The sequence below is a fragment of the Odocoileus virginianus genome, chromosome 4 (genome assembly GCF_023699985.2).
Source record: "Odocoileus virginianus isolate 20LAN1187 ecotype Illinois chromosome 4, Ovbor_1.2, whole genome shotgun sequence".
NCBI lineage: Eukaryota > Metazoa > Chordata > Mammalia > Artiodactyla > Cervidae > Odocoileus > Odocoileus virginianus.
This window is the reverse complement of record NC_069677.1, coordinates 29,145,484-29,169,861: the sequence shown is the minus strand read 5'-3', so window position 1 is coordinate 29,169,861 and position 24,378 is coordinate 29,145,484. Positions and strand designations below refer to the sequence as shown.

At 44.4% G+C, this 24,378-nt stretch overlaps 1 protein-coding gene across 2 annotated transcripts in view; it reads left to right on the top strand.

Annotated features, from left to right (window-relative positions):
- Positions 1 to 745: 745 nt before the first annotated feature.
- The window catches only part of USP13 (ubiquitin specific peptidase 13), a 129,393-nt gene continuing 105,760 nt past the window's right edge, over positions 746 to 24,378 (top strand). Inside the window, exon 1 of one of the 2 annotated variants that reach the window (XR_011487285.1) lies at positions 746 to 1,283. Coding sequence is in view for 1 of the 2 variants with exons in the window: in XM_070466349.1 (XP_070322450.1) it covers positions 1,116 to 1,283 (168 nt within the window). In the remaining variant the exon portion in view is untranslated. The remainder of the gene's footprint in view (positions 1,284 to 24,378) is intronic. The other variant, XM_070466349.1, reaches the window with a different exon arrangement.

Here is a 24,378-nt window from a genome sequence, read left to right as displayed (position 1 = left end):
ATGGTCATTCTGACCCTCTGTGAAGTAGCACCTCATTGTAGTTTTGATTTGCATAAAAATCAGTGTATTGAGTCACTTCTTCTGTTTCATTAACTGGTAGGCGTCACTGGTATGCTGCCCTTTAGATTAGATGTAGTTAGGGAAGCCCAAGGGATTTGAACTCATGTTCTGAGTTTCTTTTGTTTTTTTTTTTTAAGAAAATAAGAGTATGCTGTGACACATGCTCTGTTTTTGCAGATTATTATATCACCTCCCACCCCAACCTATTCCCATTTATTATTTAAGGAACTGGATATGCAAAGGCAGGGAAGAAGTATGTATGAAGTAAGATCCCAAATCAGTCAACTGCAATGGTTCACGAAGAGAAGACTTTCCAAAGACAGACAAAAATATACCTTCCCTCAAATAATCTTGATACTCTCCCCCATACGTAAGAAAAGTCAATATTACTGGAAAAATATACATTTATCCTTACTTAATCTTACTCTATGCTCTTTCAATGAGCTTTAGATCTTAAAAACGTGGGAAACAAGTCTTAGATTAATATCGAAGTGCGAAAAACAAATTTAGATCTGGGCCCCACTTTAGGTTCTAGAGTCCCACCCCCATCCAATCAGGGTACGTCCCCGCTGTCATCCTGGTTGTTTAAAAGCAAGCGGTTTAAAAAATCTCAAATCCTGCCCTTTGTGTTGGCTGCCTCGGAGTTGCCCCTTCGCAGACTAGCGATTTAGGATAGAAAACGCGGCGGTGGTGCCCCACCGCAGCCGGCTCCGGAGCCTGAGCCCCCGGGACGCGCCCTCCGCCCCGTCCTCCAAGCGGGGCCGGAGCCCCTGGCCCCTCGCCAGCGCCCCCTCCCCGCGTGCTGCGGCGGGTGCTCCCGAGCGCCCCGCCTGACGCTGCAGCTGGGCCGGCGATTCGCCATTGGATTAAAAATAGCAGCGTCCCCTTCACCCGCCAGCCCAGGCCCGGGGTGCCCGCTCCCGCCCTGCGGCCGGCTCTCCCCGCCCGTCCCGGCTCGGCTCCCGTCGCCCGCGCAGCCCGCCGCCGCCGCCGCCGCCGCCGAGGTGGGCAGACCCAGCGCTCCGCTCGGCTCGGCTCGAGTGCGCGCCGCGGCCATGCAGCGCCGGGGCGCCCTGTTCGGTATGCCGGGCGGCAGCGGCAGCAGGAAGATGGCTACAGGAGACATCGGCGAGCTGCTAGTGCCCCACATGCCCACGATCCGCGTGCCCAGGTCCGGGGACAGGGTCTACAAGAACGAGTGCGCCTTCTCCTACGACTCCCCGGTAAGTGAGGCTCGGCGGCGGGACGGCGCCTCGGGGGAGGTCGCGGTGCCCGCGGCCTGCGGCGGCCGCGAGCCGCCGAACTCGGCCGCACGTGAAGCGCGGGGTAGCGGGGAGAAGATGCGCGGTGGCAGCCCGGGACCGGCTCCTCCGGGCTCCAGAGTTGGCTCGGGGGCACGGCAGTTCGGCAGACACTTAAGGAGTGCCTACTGGGTGCCCGGCGGCGCTGAATTCCCCAGGGCTGCTGCAGCCGAAGCCCGGGCGGCGGGGTTGGTTTGCTCCGCCAGCCTTCTTAGGCTGCCAGGACCCCAATTCCTAGCAGCGGCTCCAAAGCCCCGCCACCGTTTGAAGTATAGATCGAGTCGAAGAGTTTGCTAATCTTAACTGTGCGTTGCGGATGATTTGCGTTCTCTTTGGGGCGAGCGCGGAGGGCTGGTGGGCGGACGAGGTTGATTCACCCCGGATGCACGCAGCCCTTCTCTTTCTGGGACCGTTTGCTTTGCTCAGGGATTCCCACTCCTGGACTGTTCTGCTTTCCTCTCTCCACTTTAAATTACTCCCCACTCCTTTTCTTTCCGTCAGAACATCGGAAGAAACCTTCGGGTGCTTCCACTGGGGCAGCAGACATCGAGGGTCTGTTGGATTGTTACGGTTTCCCGAATCCTTTCTCTTTCCCTCCTAAACGAGTCACTTTGAGTGAAATGCACCAGTATAAATTATTAAAAGTTCAGTCGCGAGTCGTGACCTCAGAGACTGGCGGGGGAAGTCGAGACGCACCACCGCCTTCCTCCCGGCGCTGTTGGTGTGTTTTTCACCAGGTTGTATGTGTATGTGTGAGAAGGAAAAAGAAGGGTGAACTGTCCTTTTCGGGAGTCAAAATGGGCTTCAAAGTGACTCAGCTGTCTGGCGTTTATCATGTCTTTTTGAGGACCAGGTTATTTTTATCCACCCACTTTAGAGCTCATGTGTCACTCGGCAGATCTCAATGCAAAAGGGAGGTTTCTGGATTGGAGGCACCGAGGCAGGTTTCACAACAATAGTCTAACACAGTTTATTCATATTATGTTTTGTTGGATGAAAAAAAAAAAAAGCCAGATAAATGGCACATGTTCCAAAGTATCCTAATTATCTTGTGAGTTGCTTTCGGCTGATTTCCAAGGCTTTTTGTTTTGTACACAGTGGAGTTGCAGAATTTGTATTCTTTCTGTTGTATTTTTATTTTATGCTAATAATAGATCTTTTGGGAGATAAAAATCTCATTTATTTGCGCATTGCTTCTTTTTTCTTTTAAAAAGGTGTGTAGGGTGAAATGAAATGGTTACATTTATTACTTAGCGACTTGTGATCACAGTCCTTCATGTGTCTGTCAGCAGTGTCATTGTATCCACAAAGTATCTGAAAAATGTCGTTTTCAGATTTTGTGTCTAGTGTTGAGCAGGTTTCCACTAATAGCTTCTAAAGGTGGAGAAGAATGACCCTAATTAACTTAAGTAATGGAAGGTTGTGAATGCCATGGGGGAAGTAGCCCCTAGGATATACAACATGTAAAGTGGGTAAAACCGCTTTCTCTGTTTGAACTGGGTTACTCTTCAGATTCTTCTTACAAACTTTGTTACTGAAAGTCTCTACTGTATTTTATAGTGTATGGTAGGAGTGAAGAAAAAAGCTGATTATTTTACTCACTTTTCACAAATAGTTATTGGAAGCTTACTGTGTGCCAAACACTATTCTAGAAGTATCTTGTCCAGTGTAAACTGATTTCATTCATGTCGAAGTAGTTCCTTGGGGAAGACTGGGCTTATTTACAAGGCCGATGAATCAGTATATTTCTTTATCTATGTCTCAAGGGAGAATGAGAAAGAAGATTTTATAACAAGTTATATTAAAGTACAGTGCATGATAGTTCGAGATCTTTCCCTGTGGTACTTATTTAACACTTCATCATGAATCTCATAAGGGTTCTAGAGCACCCACTATGTGCCCGTTGTTACATGCATGGCTATAAGAACCATACAGAGCAAAATTCATTGGTGCCAAACCGCAGAGGCTTTAATCCACCAGTGTAGTAGGACCGTGGTAGAGAGAGGACCAAAATCATCTGGTGGAAAGAATAGTCATCCTTGCATTGGGTACTTTTGAGAATGGTCATAAATAAGGATGATTAGAAATAAATAGAACAACATTCTAGGCCAGGTAAACTATATGTGCAAACCCAAAGTGTGAATATTTTCTTTTTATTTGCTAATAATGTTTTTGGAAGAAAAAGACTGATTTGATAAGCAGTGAGGTCAGAACCAAGTAGAATAGAAGATGGGGGCCTTGAATGCCAAGAACAGGATCTTGAATTTCATGCGGTCAGTCCTGGAAAGCTCCTGTGAGTAGTGTGATTTAAAGGGGTGTTAGAGGAAGACTGAACTGATAAACTTTTATTTTGCGTCTCCCATGTCTAAGGTGTGGTGTGACCACTGTTGCTCTTCTTCACCTTCGTGGTGTGAAGTGGGACAGCGTGGCAACTTATTTCGGTGCCCCTCTCCTTCCTTTCTTCCCACTTGCTAGGGATTTGCACAGAGCAGATGCCCAGTAACAGGTATTTTGGAATGAGTGAGAATTTGTCTTTTCACCTACCAATTTGGTCCACTGTCTCACCGTGACCAGTTAGGTTCACCTCTCCAGGACTTGGTTCATCTTGCAGGATCTGTAATGGGACCTTCCTGGAAAGGGGGGCTTTGTGTTCCCAGCTGCTGGCCGAGCATCTGGTATATGTACCAGGAACTCAATGAATGTCTAGGAAACATACAAATTATCTGTGGTTATGGGTTATGAAAATGGTAAGGATACACCACATGGGCAAAACTGGGAAAGGCATCTTGTGGGATTCTCATGTAGAAAGTGGGACTTTGTTGTGGGGGACAGATGTGAAAGAAAGAGCTGGACTGGCAGGGTTTGAATTCCAGCTCTGTCATCCAGCTTTGTAACTTCTCTGTGTCCCAGTTTCTCCAGTCTGAAAATGAAGACGATAATAGATCCTACCTCATGGGGGTGTTTTGTGGATTAAATAAATATATGTGCCTGGCCAATTAGTAATTGCTATAGGAAAAATGGGGCTTCCCTGGTGGTTCAGATGGTAAAGAATCTGCCTGCAATGCAAGGGATCTGGGTTCAGTTGTTGGGTCAGGAAGATCCCCTGGCGAAGGGAATGGCAACCCATTTCAATATTCTTGCCTGGAGAATTCCATGGACAGAGGAGCCTGGTGGGCTACATACAGTCCATAGGGGTGCAAAGAATCAGACATGACTAAAAGCTACTAACACTTTCACTTTCATAGGAAGAAAAGAAAGAGATAAGAAGTTGTTAGCCCAAGTGTTTGATTGTCAGGGGTTATGTAGAAAGTTTGATGTAGTTAAATGGGGGACATTGGTTCATACTTATGCTCACAACCTTCATGAACTACCATGTAAAATCTCTCTCCTCCTTAGTCATCGAGCCCCACCTTCATCTGAATATACCGTGTCCCACCTCTCCCCCCTTTCTAGGTTGCCAACTCTGGGGAGTCCAGACTCTGGGTCTTCAACCTGTGGAGACTTTTTTCCTTTTCTAGGACCACTTTCCTCTCTTGGTAATCTTTCAAAGCTCTTTCTCAGCCTTACCTTCTGCTTTAGACTTCATCCTTTCCTCTGAAGCCTACATTACTTAGGGTCTGTGTTGTACAACACAGTAGTTAGAGTCTGTCTTATATAGTTTGCCATCATTTTATTTCTTTTTACCCACTTAACTGGTAGTTTTAAAGCATCTACCAGGTGCAAAGCCTTGTCCGATCACAGGTGGGAGAGGAGCAGGGCCACAGGGCTGGCTGCTCATTATGCCCCCACCCCACCTATGTGGGTGTGGGGAGCTGAGCTTACGTCCTGTCTCAGCTGGGGTCAATTGAAGACTGAGAAAAGGGCTTTGGCCTGGGCCTTTTATTTTGGAAAGGTATCCCAGGGAACAGAAGAGGAAGAGCGTCCAAAGGAATAGGGACAAAGGGAAGGAAGGAAAGCCAAACGGAGGTGAGTTACTGGGCCCATAGCTCCCCACCAGGACTCTGGCGAACTATCAGTGCCCCTCAGCATTGCCTTCCCGCCCCGGGACCCAGAAGAAGAGAGTGTCTATCCACTGGCTCCTGTGGCCGGTTGGTCAAGGGTGTGCCCCAGGGCCGAAACACTCGACTCTTCCAGGCTTGTGTTTGTGCCTGGGAGGCTAAGCAGGCTCCCTGCAGGCTTGCTGAGACCAGCAGCCTCTGAGAATGGAGAGATTCCAGTGCAGGAACGAGGCTAGGACTGTCAGGCCACTCACTTGCTACTGTGAGCAGGGGCACACCCCCCCAAAATGGCTGTGAGACCAGCTTAAGCCCTGTCCCCCGCACCTCTTCTTCCCTGCCAGTGTCAGCACTATTTTGTAAAAAGGAGCTCTTCCCTCATTCTCCAAAGTTCTGAGATCTCTTAGTGATGTTGAGAGGTCACTGTTGGTTCTCTGCCTTCCTTGGGAGTCTTTGCAGATCTCTGGGAGCCTCAGTTTGGTAGTTGCTGGTGTAGATATCCATCGGGAAAGGCTTTGAGATCCTCTCCTTGTAGGAAAATTTCATATTAGGGGCTCAGTAAATTCTTCTGTGATTTACGGTAAGAAATGTATATTTGATTTTTGTTCCTATTCCTGGCACAGAGCTCCTAAAACTCTTGGGATTTCCTAAATGATAAGAGCCATGAAGGTGTCTTTCATTATTCTTAACAATCTCCTTTCAGCCACACCTGAGTTTATATCAGAGGCTTTTGGAAAGCCCCTGGTTGCCAGGGAAACCACCCTAGTGATTAGAAGGTTGGAACTATCTGCCCCTCCTCATCTCCTGGGTTGTTGTTCAGTCACTCAGATGTGTCCAACTCTTTGCAGCCCCGTGGACTGCAGCCTGCCAGGCTCCTCTGTCTGTGGGATTTTCCAGGCAGTAATACTGGAGTGGGTTGCCTTCTCCAGGGGATCTTCCCTACCCAGGGATTGAACCTGTGTCTCCTGCTCCGGCAGGTGGATTCTTTATGTTGAGCCACCTGGGAAGCTTTTCCCTCCTGGGAGGGGAGAGGAACTAGAGATTGACGTAATCAACAGTGGCCAGCGGTGTAGTCATTCTCACCTGTCTGAGGAAGACAGCAGCAACAAAAATCCCTGAACTCGGGTTGGAGGGAGCGGAGGGTCACAGAACTCCACACGCCTTTCCCCCTGCCCTGCCTATCACTTTTTCTGGTTGCTCATTGATATCCTTTGACATCATTTGTAATAAGTTGATAATCCTATAAGTAAATTATTTTCCTGAGTTCTGTGGGCCTCTCTAGCAAATTAATTGAACCTGAGAAGGGCTTCGTGGGATACTATTTATAGCCCGTTCTTCAGAAGCACAGGTGATGACCCAGGCTTCCTACTGGTGTTTAAGGTTGGGCGGGCAGAGGGAAGCAGCCTTGTGGGGCTGAGTCTTTAATGTGCAGACTGTGATGGTAACTCCAGGTAAATAGTGTCAGTGTGTGTTCGTCACTCAGTTGGGTCCGACTCTTTGCGACCCCATGGACTGTAGCCTGCCAGGCTCCTTAATTGAGTTAAATTCTGGGGCACTTGGTGCCTATGGAGAGATGGAGAATTGCTTCCTGTGGGAGAAACACCCTCTCCCCATGCCCCCCCACCCCACACACACACATTTGGTGGCCAGAAGGGGAGTATTCTGTAAGTAGAGGAGGAACATACTTCTGTCTTTCCTTCCTTCTCCCAGTATTTGTGGGATTTGCCTGGTACTACCTCAGACATTGCTAATAATAATAATGACAGCTGATATTTGTACAGAGCAGTGGTTCTCAACGTGTGCTTCCTGGACGGGCAGCACCAGTAAGTCCTGGGAACCTGTAACCATGCCAATTCTTGGGTCCCTTCTCAGACCACTGAAGCAGACACTCAAGGGATTGAGGGGTCTAGCAAGCCTGATTTGAATAGGCTTTCCAGGTGATTCTGAGGCATGCCAAAGTTTGAGAGTCAGTGACAGGGCATTTACTAGGTGCCTGGCAGCATTCTAGGCATGTGTTTATTCATATGTTAACTCATGTAATCCTCAAAACAACCTCAAGCTGTGTGTTATTATCATTTTGCAGACGAGGAAACTGAAGCACAAAAGTCACACAAAATATTAAGTGGTAGACCTGAGTTTGAATCCAGGTTATGTGGCTCTAGAATCTCTTTTTGTTCTTTATTTATACCACTTTAACCATGTTAATTGTACAATTCAGTGCTGTAAGTACATTCACATTGCCGTGCAGCCATTATCAGCATCCACTTCCAGAACTTCTTTATCATCCCAAACTGAGACTCTGTACGCATGAAACAATAACTTTCCATCCCCCACTACCTCCATCTTGTGGGTTACCACTCACTGTTCTATTTTCTGTCTCTGTGAATTTGCACATTTTAGATACCACATGTAACTGGGATCACAGAGTATTTGTCCTTTTGTGTCTGGTTTATTTCACTTTGTATATTTTCAAGGTTTATCCATGCAATATGTGCCAGAATTTCCTGAGAGGGAATGATATTCTGTATTTGGTATAGGCCACATTTTGTGTATCCATTCATCTGTGGATGGACATCTGGGTGGTTTCTACCTTTTGAGGATCATGAATAAAGCTGCTGTGATCAGTGATATACAAGTATCTGTCTGAATCTCTGTAGAAACGGTGCTTTTTACTGTTGTGCTGTGTATGCAGCCTTCTGGGCAATACTACTTGCTTTTATGGGGCTTACTTGTTTCCAAGGTGGAAAAATAATTTAGGATCTATGTGGAAAGATCCTCCTTCTAATGAATAAACAGATATAAGATAGTAAAGCAAAATTTAGAAATTTACACGTTTTTTTCCCCTCTTTGAAGGTGTAAACTTTAAGTATAATTGGTTTCACATATCGAAAGTTCCCTTCTGGGCTTTCCTGGTGACTCAGTGGTAAAGAATCTGCCTTCTGACATAGGATACACAGGATTGGTCCCTGGTTGTGGAACATCCCACATGCTGTGGAACAGCTAAACCCATGTGCCACAACTATTCAGCCAGTGTTCTAGAGCCTGTGTTTCACAACAAGAGAAGCTGCTGGAGGGAGAAATCTGCACGCTGCAATTAGAGAGCTTGCTGCAACTAGAGAAAAGCCTGCCCGAAGACCCTGCATAGCCAAAAATAAAGTTATTTAAACGAACAAAAAAGTTCCCTTCTAAAAGCAACTAACTAAAAAGTTGTTTTACAATAAGAATTCTCAAGCTTTTTGGACCCTTTATTCTTAAACATTTTTGAGGACTTCAAAGAGCTTTTGTGTGGTTTCATTCTATTGATATTTACTATGTTAGAAATTAAGACAGAAAAACTTAAAACAACTTCCATTCTTTAGCTGTTAGATTGATGATGTCATCAGATGACATATAGACGCTGAGAAATGCTCGTGAAAGAATGTGAGTGAAAAAAGACAAGTTCATTATGAAAATAGTTTTGACCTCCCAGGTCCCTTGAAGGGTCTTGGGGCATCACAGGGTCTCTAGGTCATACTTTGAAAACCAGAGTTCTAGAGTTTAGGCAGGAAAAGTACAGCTGGTTACTCCAGTGACTTATCCTGCCTGCACTGTGGTTTTTGTAGATTCTCTTTTTCACATTTGTGGTGATCAAATAACTTATTAATCTTGGCTCAACCATAATATCATATTCTACAGGCTCATTCTTTTTAAAGCAAATTAAAACTTATAGATTTTGACTCTTTGAAAACTGCAACTATTAATATTTGGACCTGGAAATTGTTGGTTCTTTCAGAGAAGAGAATTCTTCATTTTGTTGCCTGTAAGTTTTATGGTAGGGTCATCTGGCTGGGCTATTTCTTTGGGGAACCTTGTGTTGTTGTATCCTGATTTTTTTCCCTTTGACCACTGATTAGGAGACCTTTGTTATCGCTTGTCTGGAAACTGAAGTCTATCTGCGAGGACTCAGGGAGCTAAGCAGAAGAGGATGAGGGTGGTCTCAGCATCTGGATATTGAATACCAGCTATTTCATATACTGTCTCCTGGTTCTCAACCCTATCCTTGTTTTGACCCCATCCTTGATGGCAGGATTCTGATTTTGGTTCTGCCAGAGAGATTTGGAAGGTGAAAGAGAAGAAGCTACTATTGCTATTGCACATGGCAGATGTGAGTGTGTCCTTCTGGGACTCGTGGGGACATCAGTCATGGGGGGAGCTGGGATCATTTGTGCAGTTTCTTGTGATGTTTGTGTGTTCTGATTTCCTGAACTTGAGTGGTGGTTTCTCTGATCTTGGCTCTTACAGCTCTTCTCATGATTTTGTCTCACTATTTCCCTGTGTTAAATCCCTTCCTGCCTGAAATACCTAGAATAGCTTGTATTTTCTGACCAATTCTGGACTGATACACATACATGATACATACATTTCTAAGTCTCTGTGTATTGTGGCACCCCTATTTTTAACTGAACCCATTGTCCCACAGACCTGCATTCTGTTTTTTACCTGCTTTAGAGAATAAATCAGTAGTTTGCTGGTGTGGGAGGACACAACTGCAGGACTGCAACAACAGTGTGGGGGGGAGGACTTCTTGGGATGGAGAAGGAATCTGGAGCCCTGAGTGTTACCTCCACAACTTTTCCTCTTTAACTCCTTTTTACCCTAATTTCAGAGTAAGCTGGAGTTGTTGTTCAGTCGCTAAGTTGTGTCCAGCTCTTTGTGACCCCATGGACTGCACTAAGCTCCTCTGTCCTCCACTATCTCCTGGAGTTTGCTCTAATTCATGTCCATTGAGTTGGTGATGTCATCTAACCATCTCATTCTCTCTCACCCCCTTCTTCTGCCTTCAATCTTTCCCAGCATTAGGGTCTTTTCCAGTGAGTCAGCTCTTCCAATCAGGTGGCCAAAGTATTACAGCATTAGCATGTGTCCTTTCAATCAATATTCAGGGTTGATTTCCTTTAGGATCTGGTTTAATCTCCTTGCTGTTCAAAGGACTCTCAAGAGTCTTCACCAGCACCACCATTCAAAAAGCATCAATTCTTCAGCACTCAACCTTCTGTGGGGTCCAACTCTCATATCCATGCATGACTACTGGAAAAACCATAGCTTTAACTATATGGACCTTTGTTAGCAAAGTAATGTCTCTGCTATTTTATATGTGTCTGGGTTTCTGAGGAGCAAGTATCTTTTAATTTCATGGCTGCTGTCATCATCTGCTGTGATTTGGGAGCCCAAGAAGACAAAATCTGTCACTGTTTCTACTTTTTCACCTTCTGTTTACCATGAAATGATGGGACCTGGTGCCATGATCTTAGTTTTTTTTTGTTGTTGTTGTTGATCTTAGTTTTTTGAATATTGAGTTTCAAGCCAGCTTTTTTACTCTCCTCTTTCACCCTCATCAAGAGACTCTTTAGTTCCTTTTCACTTTCTGCCATTAGAGTGGTATCATCTGCATATCTGAGGTTCTTGATAATTTCTCCTGGCAATCTTGATTCTAGCTTTTGATTCATCCAGTCCAGCATTTTGCGTGATGTATTCTGCATGTAAGTTAAATAAACAGGGTGACAATATATAGCCTTGTCATACTCCTGTTCCAATTTTGAACCAGTTAGTTGTTCCATGTCCAGTTCTAGTTATCTAGAACCTTTTGGAAATTCTGGGGTGTAAATCAGATTGGATCTTGTCTTCCCTCTTGTAAGCCTAGGGTTTGGCTTTGTCAGCTCATCTTAGTCTTTAGTGCTTATCCACCTGCAGTCCAGTTTCCAGATTTTGTGGTTTATGTTTTAAGATATCACTTAAATGTTCTTTTATTTGGGTTTCAGAAAGGAGCGAAATTGACGCATGTGTGTGGTCAGCCCTTTGTACCCTAGAATCCTACTTTTCTCATCTAATAATCGAGAAGTCACTTGCCATCTCTTTTTGTCTGCGGTTAATTACATTTAAAGTTGTATCAGTTTTAGAGCTTTGGTATGTAAGAGATGATGCTGATCCTGTCAGGAAACCTTTTGGGAAAATTTGTGTTCTCAGCTCATGTTGAACCTGCTTACCTGTGCAACTCTGAATTCTCATTTCACTCTCCTGCCTTCTTCTTCCTGTGGATGAAGCTTGGTTCAAGTGCTGCGGTTCAGGCTGGGGGATGTACCTGGTCATCCACTCTGCTCCCTCTCCCTGTCTGTCTTTTTAAACAGTTGTGTAAACACTCACAACATAAAATTTACCATCTTAACCATTTTTAAGGGTATACTTCAGTGGTATAAAGTTGAGTCCCATTGTTGTGCAGCCATCACCACTACCCATCTCTAGAATGCCTTTCATTTTGCAGAACTGAAACTCTGTCTCAATTAAACAGTAATTCCGCATTCCTCCTTCTTCCCAGCCCCTGGCAAACACCATCCTATTTCTTCTGTCTATGAGTTTGACTGTTCTAGGTATCTTACATAAGTGGAATTTATCCTTTTGTGACTGGCTTATTTCACTTATCTTGTTTTTAAGGTTCGTGTATGTTGTAGCATGTGTCAAAATTTCCTTTCCTTTTAAAGCTGAATATGTATATAGACCAGTTCAGTCGCTCAGTTGTGTTCGACTCTTTGCAACCCCACGGACCGCAGCACGCCAGGCCTCCCTGTCCATCACCAGCTCCCAGAGTTCACCCAAACTCATGTCCATTGAGTCGGTGATGCCATCCAACCATCTCTGTCATCCCCTTCTCCTCCTGTCCTCAGTCTTTCCCAGCATCAGGGTCTTTTCCAATGAGTCAACTCTTAGCATCAGGTGGCCGAAGTATTGGAGTTTCAGCTTCAACATCAGTCCTTCCAATGAACACCCAGGACTGATCTCCTTTAGGATGGGCTGGTTGGATCTCCTTGCAGTCCAAGGGACTCTCAAGAGTCTTCTCCAACACCACAGTTCAAAAGCATCAATTCTTCGGTGCTCAGCTTTTTTTTTTTTTTTTTTACAGTCCAACTCTCACATCCATACATGACCACTGGAAAAACCATAGCCTTGACTAGACGGACCTTTGTTCACAAAGTAATGTCTCTGCTTTTTAATATGCTGTCTAGGTTGGTCGTAACTTTCCTTCCAAGGAGTAAGCATCTTTTAATTTCATGTATATAGACCACATTTTGTTTAATCCATTCAACTGTTAATGGACACTTGGGTGGCTTCCTCCTTTTGGCTATTTGGATAATGTTGCTATGAATATAGTGTATTCCTCTCTCTTTTATGTCACTTCTCATTAGTGATGGGGTTCCAGCTTGGCCTCCTCTCTCTTACACTGCCAAGGCTCAGGTTCTCGTCACTTCTTGCCTAGACTCCTGCAGAAGCCTCTTAACTAACTTCTTTACCTTCCTTCCACCTGTCACATTGCATTCCCAGTTGTTTCTCTAAAACATGGGTCTTGTCACATCATTTCCCTGCCTAGGAATTTTCAACAGCATTAATCTAAACAAGTAATAGTAAACAAGTCAGTTTATCACATTGATCTAACTTTCCTTGCTAGTGTTGTCTCTTAGCACCTGCCTACTGCATGCATTCCCTTTGGCCTTAAGGACTTTTTCTTCAGATGCTCCATGCTTTCATTCCTCTGCACGTTGGCCTGGACTCTTCCCTTAGCTTGGAATGTCTTCTCCCAGCCCCTCACCCCCTGCACCCCACTGATCCCTAAAACCCAGCTCAGGTATTTTCCTGGGGTGTTCTCCACACCCCCAACCCCAAGCTGGGCTAGAGATTTATTGTCCATCTCTTATCATGGTTGAGGTGCTGATTGTTGAAGATACAGAGTCACTGAGATCTTAGAGAATTAAAGGAAAAGAGTAGAGGACTGAGGGAATTGACTGGTGGTCCAGTGGTTAGAACTTGGTGTTTTCACTGCCTGGGTTCAATCCCTGGTCAGTGAACTAAGATCCTGTAAGCTAAGCGACACAGCCAAAACAAAAAACAGTAGAGAGCAGAAAGCTGTGCCATTTTGTGAACCGGTGCTAGCAAAGCTGTATCTTTTGTTTTTATATTTTTAAGAAATTATAAGCATACATTTTAGAATAAAACATGTTCTTAAAAATAACCAATGCTGTATTTTTATTTTAAAATATTGTCTGGAAAGTTATAAGCTTGAAAAGTGAGGGAAAGGTGTTGCAGGTACTTGCTGAGTGTTCTGTGTATTGTGATTCTAGATGCTGCAGGGTCTTGGTGAAAGTGATCACACATGGTGATCTTGGGGAGATGACATGAGAGCTGGTCTCTGTGAACATCGCCCAGGCCTCCATGCTGCTGCTCATGTTCAGTGTTGTGGGTGATCAGCCCAGGGCGACCCTTGTCCCCATGTGCAGGGGAGATGTGAACAAGAGCACCTATTTTTGGAGTTGGAACAGCAGGACAAGGCAGTAATGACAAGAATTTGATGAATCTGAACTTGCCTCCAAACTCAAGATGTTGCTTAATGTACAAAAGAATATGTGCTTCCTGCAGTAAGATTAAAAATAAAAGATTTTGTTTTGTGTCAGTTAGCAAGGACTCTTACTTATTTAGACCCACTATGCTCCCAGTACTGCTCTCAGTGCTGTAGTGGAGGTGTGAGTATTAGGAGAGAAATAGGACCACAGGAAAAGAGGGTATGACCTGGATCTTCCTATCATAGTAGAGTGTCCGTAATGAGTCAAATACCATATGAGGTACTTCTATACACACCACCTCATTTAGTTACAATAGTAACTGACTTATAAATGACAGTTACTGTTGTTGTCCCATTTTACAGAAGAGGAAGCTGAGAGTCAGGGAGGTTTGGTAGCATGTTTAAAGACTTGTATGTGACAGAGATGGGATGTCAGCCCTGATGCGTCTTGAGGTTAGACCCTGAAGCACTGTTGGGATATTCAGGTTGTGAGCAGTGTGGCCCTGAATGGAGATCTCAGGCACAGGAGGAGTAGGTAAAGACTGGAAGAATTATTGGCCTGGACAGTCAGGTGGGATCTGAAGAGGGGGCATTTTGGAGCAGGGGAGACAAGGCATGGAGGTGGGACCAAGCTCGGTGTGTGTGTGAGAGCCTTCACTGGCTAATGGGAGAGAGGATTACTGGGGAGACTGGAAGGCAAGGCTGACATCTCTGTGGGTGATGAAGGAGATTGTCTTGATAAGATTAGACTAGACGAGCAGGCGGTTAAGAGCAAGGGAACAGCATGAGGCCATGTGACTGTTCTGGAAATGAAACGAGGAATAGGTTGGAAAATGAGAAGACTTTGAATAGTAATTCCCAGGAGTTTCTTGTAATATCAGAGGGGGTTGCCTTCATGAGGGTGTTGGCAGTGGGGATAGAGATACTGGGGTGGTAGGACTAAGTTGGTAGGGATTTCGATGGAGGCTGTGGTTCAACTTGGTGACAGAATGTGCAGTGGGAGAAGGTGTGGGAGGAGTTAAAGATGACTTCACGCCTGACACCCTGGAAGATGGACTGAATCAAGGACATGAATGAGGGAGGTGAGTCAGTCAGATGCAATGGGCAAGTACTGTGTGCCCTCGGGGAAAACTGCAGACTGGCATGGCGCTCAGAGGTCACTGTTCAGACTGCAGGGTCTGGCAGCCCCTAGTTTAGAGACCCAGGATTTGTGAGTAGCCCTTCCTTCCTAAGAGCCCCAGGGATCTTTGCCCCCTGGGGTTATTGAGGGGGCAGCAACTTGCACAGGTCTCTTGGCTTCCTGCTGATTGGCTAGAACTGATTGGTTGGAGTTCCAGAAAAACTCAAGACAGGAGCTTGGGGCAGCATTTCCAGCCTGGGGTTTTGGAAGCAACCTCAGTCGGTGTGGGCTGTCTTTCCAGACCCCCAGCCAGCAGAGTGCAACCACTAATATATCAGTTTAGTAGCTGGAGTTGTTTAGTTGCTCAGTCGTGTTTGATTTCTTTGTGACCCCATGGACTGCATGCAACACTCCAGGCTTGCCTGTCCTTCACTGTCTCCTAGAGTTTGCTCAGACTCACGTCCATTGAGTCGGTGATGCCATCCAACCATCTCATCCTCTGTCACCCCTTCTCCTCTTGCCCTCAGTCTTTCCCAGCATCAGGGTCTTTTCCAGTGAGTTGGCTCTTTACATTAGATGGCCAAAGTATTGGAGCTTGAGCTTCAGCATCAGTCCTTCCAATGAATATTCAGGACTGATTTCCTTGAGGATTGACTGGTTTGATCTCCTTCCCATCCAAGGAAGTTAATATGGAGGCCGCCAAACCCTGCAGATGCTTCACTAGCATCTTGGAGCACTCCCCCCGCCCCCACCCACCTCGGTGGGTCTTCCCACTGCTGTTGTCAGGGAGCCCTCAGCCTGGATGGGCCACCTCCAAGAACTGAGCTGTCCTTTTTACGTTTGGGGAGTGGAGCTGGCAGGGCCTGCTCCAGCTTCTCCCATCCCTTGCAGGATGGCCTAGCAGAGCACCCAGCCCAGGCTACTCACTTGAGTGGGGTGGCTCTCCTTTGTCTGCCCTTTCTGCTTTCTTGGAATGAAACAGCCTTGGAAAAAAAAGAAGGATCTGCTCTTTTCTCCAAGCACCTCCCCTGCCACCTGACAGCGTGTGCTTACCGACAGCCGCGCACCTAGCTCCTGCCACCAGAATGACATCTGCTTCTCAGCTGCACCTGGAAGCATGTGGGGTCCAGACTGGCCTGGGTCCCAATCCCATCCTGATCCCCTGTCCCATACTTCCTACTACTTAATAGCAACAGGGCTTCATCGAGTGCTTTGATTTGGCTACCTTTCTCTGAGCCTTGATTTTCCCTTCTGTATTACCTACCTTACAAGGTTGTACTCACGGCTGCCCGTGGAGTGTTCCTTATTGCTAGCCCTCTCTTTAGTGAGAGATGTGGTGGAGAGATCCCCCCAAGAAGAAAGTGAAAAAGGATCTAGAGGGTCTTGAGGTTACCCCAGAGGGACATCCTGCACTTAGTAATTCTTTGTGAGGCTCTGTTCTATAGCGAAAGCCTTGGGCATGAGTGTTTGCTGGCCTCCTTGAGGGGAGCTCTGTTCAGGGCTATGTGTGTGATAGTCGCTTAGTCATGTCCGACTCTTTGTGACCCCACGGATGTAGCGTGGCTGTCCATGGGATTCTGCAGGTAAGAATACTGGAGTGCGTTGCCATTTTCTTCTCCAGGGGATCTTCCCGACCCAGGGATTGAACCCAAGTCTCCCGTACTGCGGGCAGATTCTTTACTGTCTGCGCCATCAGGGCTGTTATTCATAGTCAAATTTAGCTCTTATTGATGGGCTTTTATGAGTTAGCCTGGAAGCCTAATCTCTGTGTGTAATGTAGTTTATCAGGGGAAATGCATCCTGAAGAAAGCCATCTTTTCTTAAGAATAGTAAGACCTCTGACTTTAAGAGGTTTTTTACCTTTGACAAAGCAGTTTCACATTTTTTAAAAAAGATGTATGCTGGGAATTACTTAGATGGATTATAGCTTCAGTTCAGTGCTGCTGAAGATGTTCACCTCATCTTCATCCTCTCACAGTTTTTATTTTGCCTGTCTGTCCTGTGAGCATCGTAGTAACTACTGCTCCTTTTGTTCTGCCCAAACTCTTCCTAGCTGTTCAGGTGACGGCATCCTCACTGCTCCAAATACCCAGAGTAAGGATTTCGTTTTATGCTTAGGGGAAAAGTTAATAAATGATGCCACTGTGGAACAGTAAATTTACAGCATGTCAAAACCTGGCTGCTCGGACTGTGCCTCTAGTGTCTGGGACCAGGCTGTGCATCTCTAAGGCGTAGGAGTTCCGTGCAGAGAGAACGTCAGAGTTGGAGCAAACTAGAAGAATCATGACTGCATAACATTTCTATTTTTTCTTAACACTTCATGGCCACAAGCAGGCTTTATCAGTGTTTAGCAGAGAGGCCAACAGTCTCTTGGGATTATATGCATTTTTTTTTTTTTTCAGCTGATATTGTTCAGTCACTCAGTCGCGTCTGACTCTGCAACCCCATGAAATATAGCATGCCTGATGTCTGACAGATAGCTGATATGGACAGATTTATTTCTGTGGATTTGCTGTGGAAACCAGGGTTTTGGATTTGGCAACTATTGTATTTTGGGAGTTCTGTTCTACTGGTGAACGGTTTGAGTCTTTCCTTGCTATTCAGCCTATATATTTTTTTGATAGTACTTTTTCTCTATTTCCCCTTTCTGTGGAAAGGGAACTGGAACTTTGTTTTACTTCTTTGCTTCCCATCTGCATGCACTTAATTTTTGTATTTTAAAACTGTTGTCTGTTTTGCTCTAGGAGCCAGATTGTACTGGGCAATCTGTGCTCTGGTCACTGTAATATTCATATATACCATTCAGGTATGGAAGGACCCGAGAGGCTAAATTAATAGGCAGATGGTTGCTTGATGAAAGAGTTGAGCAGAGAGAGATGGGAAGTCTTGTGAAGTAATGAGTCAAAATATTTAGGGGTTGACCTCTAACTGCCCTTTCTCACACACTTCTACAACTCTTCTGTCTTGTGTGCTTCTGAGCTGTGTCCTAAAGTTATATCCTGAATCTGCCCCAGTTTCCCCATCTCCGCCCTCGGCCCCTTTCCCGTCTTCCTCCTCTGCCACCCCCAGGCTCAGCCATCATCTTACCCTGTTTAGACAGGGCTGTCTAAAAGAACTTTCTGGGATGATGGAATTGTTCCATGTCTGCACTGCCCAGTGTGGTAGCCCCTAGCCCCATGTGACTACTGAGCACTTGAAATGGGGCCAGTGTGATCAAGAAACTGATTTTTTTTTTGTCACCTACTTTAATTTAGATTGACATACTCGTACATGGCTAGTGGCCACTGAATTGGAAAGCGGGAGTCTAGGCTTTACAGTAGCCTCGGAACCACGTATTCTCTGGGTCCTCTCTCCATAATTTTCTCTGTGGTAGCCAGAATGATCTTTAGAGAAGTAGATGAGATTATGGTGCTTCTCATCTGGGAACCCCCCCAGCGCCTCTATAGGCCTGTCTTCTCTCTCCTCCCAGCTCAGCACCCTGAGTTTCTTTCTGTCCCTTTGATGACACAGCCAAGCTTTTCCTGGAGTTGTGGCCTTTGCACATGCTTTCTCATCTAGAGTGTGTGCTCTTTTTTCATTTTTCTTGTCTGATCCCTCATTCTGAGATCTTGCCCTTCCGGGAAGCCCTCCCTTCCCACCACCCACAGCATGTTTCTCCTACCCCCACCACGCTGTATCAAGACCCAGCATGTAAATCCATGGCTAATTCATGTCAATGTATGGCAGAAACCACTACAATATTGTAATTACCCTCAACTAATAAAAATAAATTAAAAAAACATGAACAAATTGCAAAAAATAAATAAATAAATAACAACTATCTCTAAAGAAAAAAAAAAAGACCCAAACTCTGTTGTTTCCAATCTCAGGCTCCTCTGTCAGAAATTATCTTTTACGCCTCTTTGTTATTTTCTCTCTCCTTGCTAGGATGCAGATGTTATCAGGACACCAAGCTTGCTTGTCTCTCTGCTGAATAAACTCTTCCTGTCCCACATCCTCCCACCCCCTTCTCTTGCACCCTCGGAGAAGACATCACAACCACATGCTCTCTCACAGCTTCTTTTCCAGACTCTGCACAGACCATCCCCATCTGTAAACTTGGATGGTATCCAACTGGGGTACAGTGTCCTTGACTAGTTTCATTTTTTCTCAGTTGTAATCACTTTCTTGTCTGCCTCCCTAATCACCTGTCTTACTTGTGGCGTGTTCCCACATTTCCTTAGCTACTTGTTCTGAGATAATCTCCTAGTTATTTCGAACCACACTTTTGCTTGGAGAAGCAAGAATAGCCAGCCCCTTAAAGGCGAAGTCATGAAAGCCTAAGGAAAACTTGGTTTAAGGAAAGGAAACATTGGAATGACTGCCTGTTCTATTGTTTGATTCTAAGTACATTCAGTTAAGAAAAATACTCCTGTTTTTATTATTAAAAAGTGAATCCATGTTCCTGAAGAAAAATTAGAAAATGCCAAAAGACTGTGAAGGAAAAAAAAATCCCATCTCATCTCCCAATTGATATGATATCCTGTGTCATGGAGTATGTATGTGTTGTGTATATTACATACCACACACTATAGCATGCACACTCTTTTGTTATTTGCTTTCTTCACTCAAAAATACCATGTACAGCTTTTCCTATTCGTAAATACTCAAGTCAATTTTATTTTTATTTCATTTTTAAAACACATTTATTTTATTTTTGGCCATGTCAGGGTCTTGTTTCAGCGCTCAGGCCCTCTGGTTGTGGCACATGGGTTTAGGTCCCCTGCGGCGTGTGGGCTTGAACCCACGTTCCCTGCATTAGAAGGCATATTCTCCACCACTGGGCCACCAGGGAAGTCCCCCCAGGTCAATTTTAAATGGCTGAAGAGTATTTGTTACACTTCATGGATGCACCATAATCACTAAGCAAATCTTTTCTTGAGCATGCGGTTATTTCTTTTCTCTATTAATAGTTAATTTAGTTCATCTCTTTTTTTCTCCCTCTTTTTTTTTTTTTTAAATAACATTCTAGAAAGTACTGTGTTTTTGTTCTTTTTGTCTCCCTTGCGCACAAGTGTGAGTCACAGCCCTCCCCGACGCTGGTCTGTAATTTGTCCTGGACCTGGATTTGTTGTGACTCTGTCTACCTACATCATGTTTCTCTTTGGGGCAATGACCACTTGTTTTCCAGACTGGTCTGATGTTATACAAACAAGGGTTACATGGGAGTATGTGGCCCACACAGGCTCCCTCTCCCTTCCTGACTTCCAGCGGAGGCTGGTCTCCAAGTACACACCGTTGTAAACAAAGTTCTCAGAACACCTAGTGATTGACAATGTGGTGTATTTTTATTTAAATGGATTGTTCACTTGCTCCTCTGAAACATCTTGTAACCTTGACCTTTTATATTCCCTCAGCGTTTTACTATTCTTTTAAATGGCAGGCGGTGTAAAACAAGGTGACTTTGATGTTACTTCTGAATAGTACGCTGGCTCATCTAATGTTAAGTCATAAGCGAATGACTCTTTCTCTCTTGTATCTGTATGGAAATGTGTTGAAGATGGGGCACAGACATCGCCTGGGCTTCTAATGTGGCTTCTCTCTCTTAGGGTTTGATCGTGGGGTGGGAACAGTTGTCAAAGGGAATTCTTAGGGAGCCTTGGGGAAGCCCTGAGTGATATTTCTTGACTTCCCTGCAATTTAGGTTTCTAAATCAAGTCTAGCCTCTTGGCCAAGTTTCTGTTCAGTGCATCATGTAAATGATAATTAGAATCTGCTTTAGCTAAGAAAATGCAGACCAGCACACACTGGCCATTTTGGGCTGGCTGGCCTCTGGAAGGGATGGGGATGTGGAGCTGGCACTGCTGCCTTGAAGAACCCTGTGAGGCCAGCTTGCTTATGGAAGGCAGGAGAGCTGGGACTCAGCAGATCTGGTGTCCATGCTGCCAAGAGGGTGACTTTAGCCAAACAAACCTGAGAAGTGAGTATTCATGCTGGCGCTTCACGCTGTTTTTCTGTGCTCAGCCATGGGTTTTCTTTTGTGATGATTCTCCTTCTTTATGGACAAAGGAGTTTTGAGGGCTACAGTCCATAAGAGTCAAGAGTTAGACCCTACTGAGCTGCTGAGCACGCCCTCACATTGTTTAGTTATGCTGAAAGGCTTGAAGTGGAGCCTGAGCTGCGATGTGTTTCAAATCCAGGTCAGAAGGGCACTGAGGCTGGTTTGAGAGAGAGAGAGACCAAGCTATGTAACTGAATGACAAATAACCACACGAAACTTCTCATTCCCTCTGGAGATGTTTGTTCAGCCCTGCTCTGTACTGCTCAGGCACTGTCTTTGCAATTCAGTAATGAGTGTCATACAATTTTCCTTCCCTCAAAGAGCAAATGCATGAGTGATTGAGCTTCTGAATGTGGTAGCCCCAAGTGAAGGAAGTGAGTGTTCTCCCTGCTACAGATTTCAGTGAAGAAGATGCTAACAATTGTGCAAAGAAAGTGGATTTGGAGTTAAGGACCGTTGGCATGGGGTCGAGCAGAGGAATGTGAATCGGTCTTGGGCAGCAGCTGGCAGGGTGGACTGCTGGATGGGTGTGGGACTGTGACTTGTGGGATCTTAGTGTCCCGACTAGGGCTTGAACCTGGGCCCTCGGCAGTGAAAGTGCGGAGTCCTAACCACTGGACTGCCGGGGAATTCCCTGGTTTTGACGTGGGGGGCTCTGGAGGCTTGAGGCCTTGCCTGGTGTCCCTGGAGGTCCTTGAAGAGATGCTTTCCTGACAGTGAGACACTCAGCACTGGGCAATTCACCTCACTCTAGACCAGTGCTACTTGAAGTGTGGTCAGCTGACTGGTGCCATGAGAGAATCATGAACATTGAGAGTAAGCATTTGGAAATTTCTATAGCAGCTTGCCATTGTGGCCACTTCCAAGTTCACCAGCAGTGGATTAGTTTGTTTGAACAGGATATAGACCCATTTGAGTTTCGTGGTGCTTAAACATTTCGGTTCACACCTGGCTGAAGGTGGGAACTAGCCACGCGCAGTGGGACCTCTGGAACCTCTTACCTTTCCTTAATGAATAGAAGCGCAACAAAACACAAAACATAACAAAACAAAATAGCCTGGCCCTTCATGACAGTAGTGTGAGAATCACCTCTCTACACCAAGCACAAAAGTAATGGGAGGTAAGCCTGAGGACCCCCAAGTCAAGAACTTAAAAATAAAACCTTTGATCTGTTCCGGTTTCATTTCAGGTTTTTGTCAGCCTGCAACCTCCCTTCCCCTCTTCCTTTTCTTCCTTGTCATCAGCATGTGTTCCGTGAACATTATTTTCCTATGTACTTTACGTGCAGTTCTATACATGTTTTCTGTATGCTTTACACACAATTCATATATTTGTCATTTTAAATAATGTTACAGTATCTGTTGTGTTTATATGTCTCAGGTTCTTAGTTCCTCTATTTGGGGGCTGTTTTCCTATCGTAAATAGTTCATCTGTGAATATTTTTGTACAGATTAAGTTATTTTTCCTCTCGAGTTACTGAAGTCACAGCAAAGGAGAAATACTGTGTCAAAGGTCACAGTTTATTGCTCCCTAGAAGGGTGGAACCGATTTATATTGTGGGAGGAGATATACAGGTTTTCTTTGTGGGTTCAGGCTGTGTAATTTTAATACTGTTTGTCAGTTTAGTAGGCATATAATTGCCTTGGGATTGTTTTAACATAATTCCTTCAGGAGGTAGTGGAGATATGATTTGAATTTAATATTTTCTTACAGTTAAAACTAAATGACCCTAAACAAATGACAGCAAGTTCTTACCAAGCTAAACCTGAATGTTGACATCTTGTAATTTTATCACTTTTTACATAGTTTGGCTATAAGCTTTCCTTCATTATACTTTACATCTTTCCCCATTCTGTTTTTGTTGGTTTCCGTTTCATTATATTGCAAAACTTGTTCATTAGTGTTTACATTGTTATACTCAACTATTTCTTCTCTTTTGATTCTGTGTATTTTTTTGGCCAGAAATTATTTTCTCTTCATAAGTAGGATAAATATACAAGTCTGCTCTTTTCTAGTTTTTTAGATGCTTATGTCTTGGATCTATCTGGACCTCATTATAGTTTTTGATATAAGATGTGGATCTAAGCTAATTGACTGTTAAGAGTGTTCAAACCCTCACCTTCCTCTCATTGACCATCCTCCCCGTCACTAAGATAGCTGCCCCCAAAAGGACTATATAGCACTTGTCTTCATGTGGCCAGTAGTGCAGCCAAGAAATCATGCAGGACCTTCTTATATAAACAGATCTTAATGAGACAAGAGAGAAGAAGGTGTAGATCACTAGATGGGTTAGACTAAGGTGTTTGTTCTATAAGAGTAGCTTTTAAAGGGTTTTCTATGTTAGTGTGTCTTAACTTTTAGAACTACTAGCAGATTCCTGGGGCAGTGCTTCCAGCTCAGAGCCTGTAGTGAGGGCCATAGGCCGTTTCAGAGGCCAGCATATATGTGGGATGGAAGATGTCCTTGGGTATTTAGAATAGAATCCTTCCCTATGTGGGATTGTCTATGAGTGCCAAAGCATTTTTCTCTTTAATTATGGACTTTGTGACAGTATCAAGTGACTCCAGAGATTTAATATTGGATGTTTGGTATATTAAAGTTTTGTCAAATTCCTTAGTAGGTAAAAAATTCTTGGCAATGAAGTTAGTAAAGACTTTATGATTATATTAGAGATTACATAATCTTGCATTATATAGCTATTCTATATTTTTTCTTAAGAAAAATGCTGTACTTGAACATTTTTCTTTTCCTGCTTGCTAATTTCTTGGTTCTCCCACTAGCTGCCTAATACATTTTATGACAAATTAATATTTGTTATCCCCAGCCTGTGTGGCTGTTAGACTGACCTTTTTCTTCCTTTTGCTTTTCCCCCCAAGTAGAAAATAATTGTGATGATAGGAGATACATGTAGCACATAGAACTTTTAACTCATAATAAATAATTATCAATCTTTACATAATGATTTATAGCACAGTGGGTGTTTCTTCCCCTTTGAACTTCACGAAGCCCTGTGAGGTGGCAATTATTGCTAGAGGTATGTTTAATGAAGAAAATACTGACTCTCAGAGACCATCTGACAAACTCTATTGAGGTCATAGAGCTATTTAGTGGCAGTTCAGGACCTCTGGTTTCAAATCTCGTATTTCCCCGATTATGTCTTCTGGTTTGAAAACTTTCTGATTGAACTGCATTTTATTGGAAGAGAATGGAAGTGTTGTTCTTTTTTTTTAAAATCACACTATGGAATGCTCAATTTAATTGGCTTAATGAATAAGTTGCCATTATAATGGTGCAATATGTTTTCTTAAGGATTATGACTATGCAAAAGAATCTGTTTAAATAAGTAAACAGTTATTTGAAAAAATCTTTTGAAAATATTTACCTAGTCTATTGATCAGGTGAATGCAGTGTGTTGCCTCTAGTTGAAGAACTTTTCTATTCTATTCCACTGATGTCATTTAAAGGGAAAAAGTTAACCAGAAGCACAAGCTATATAA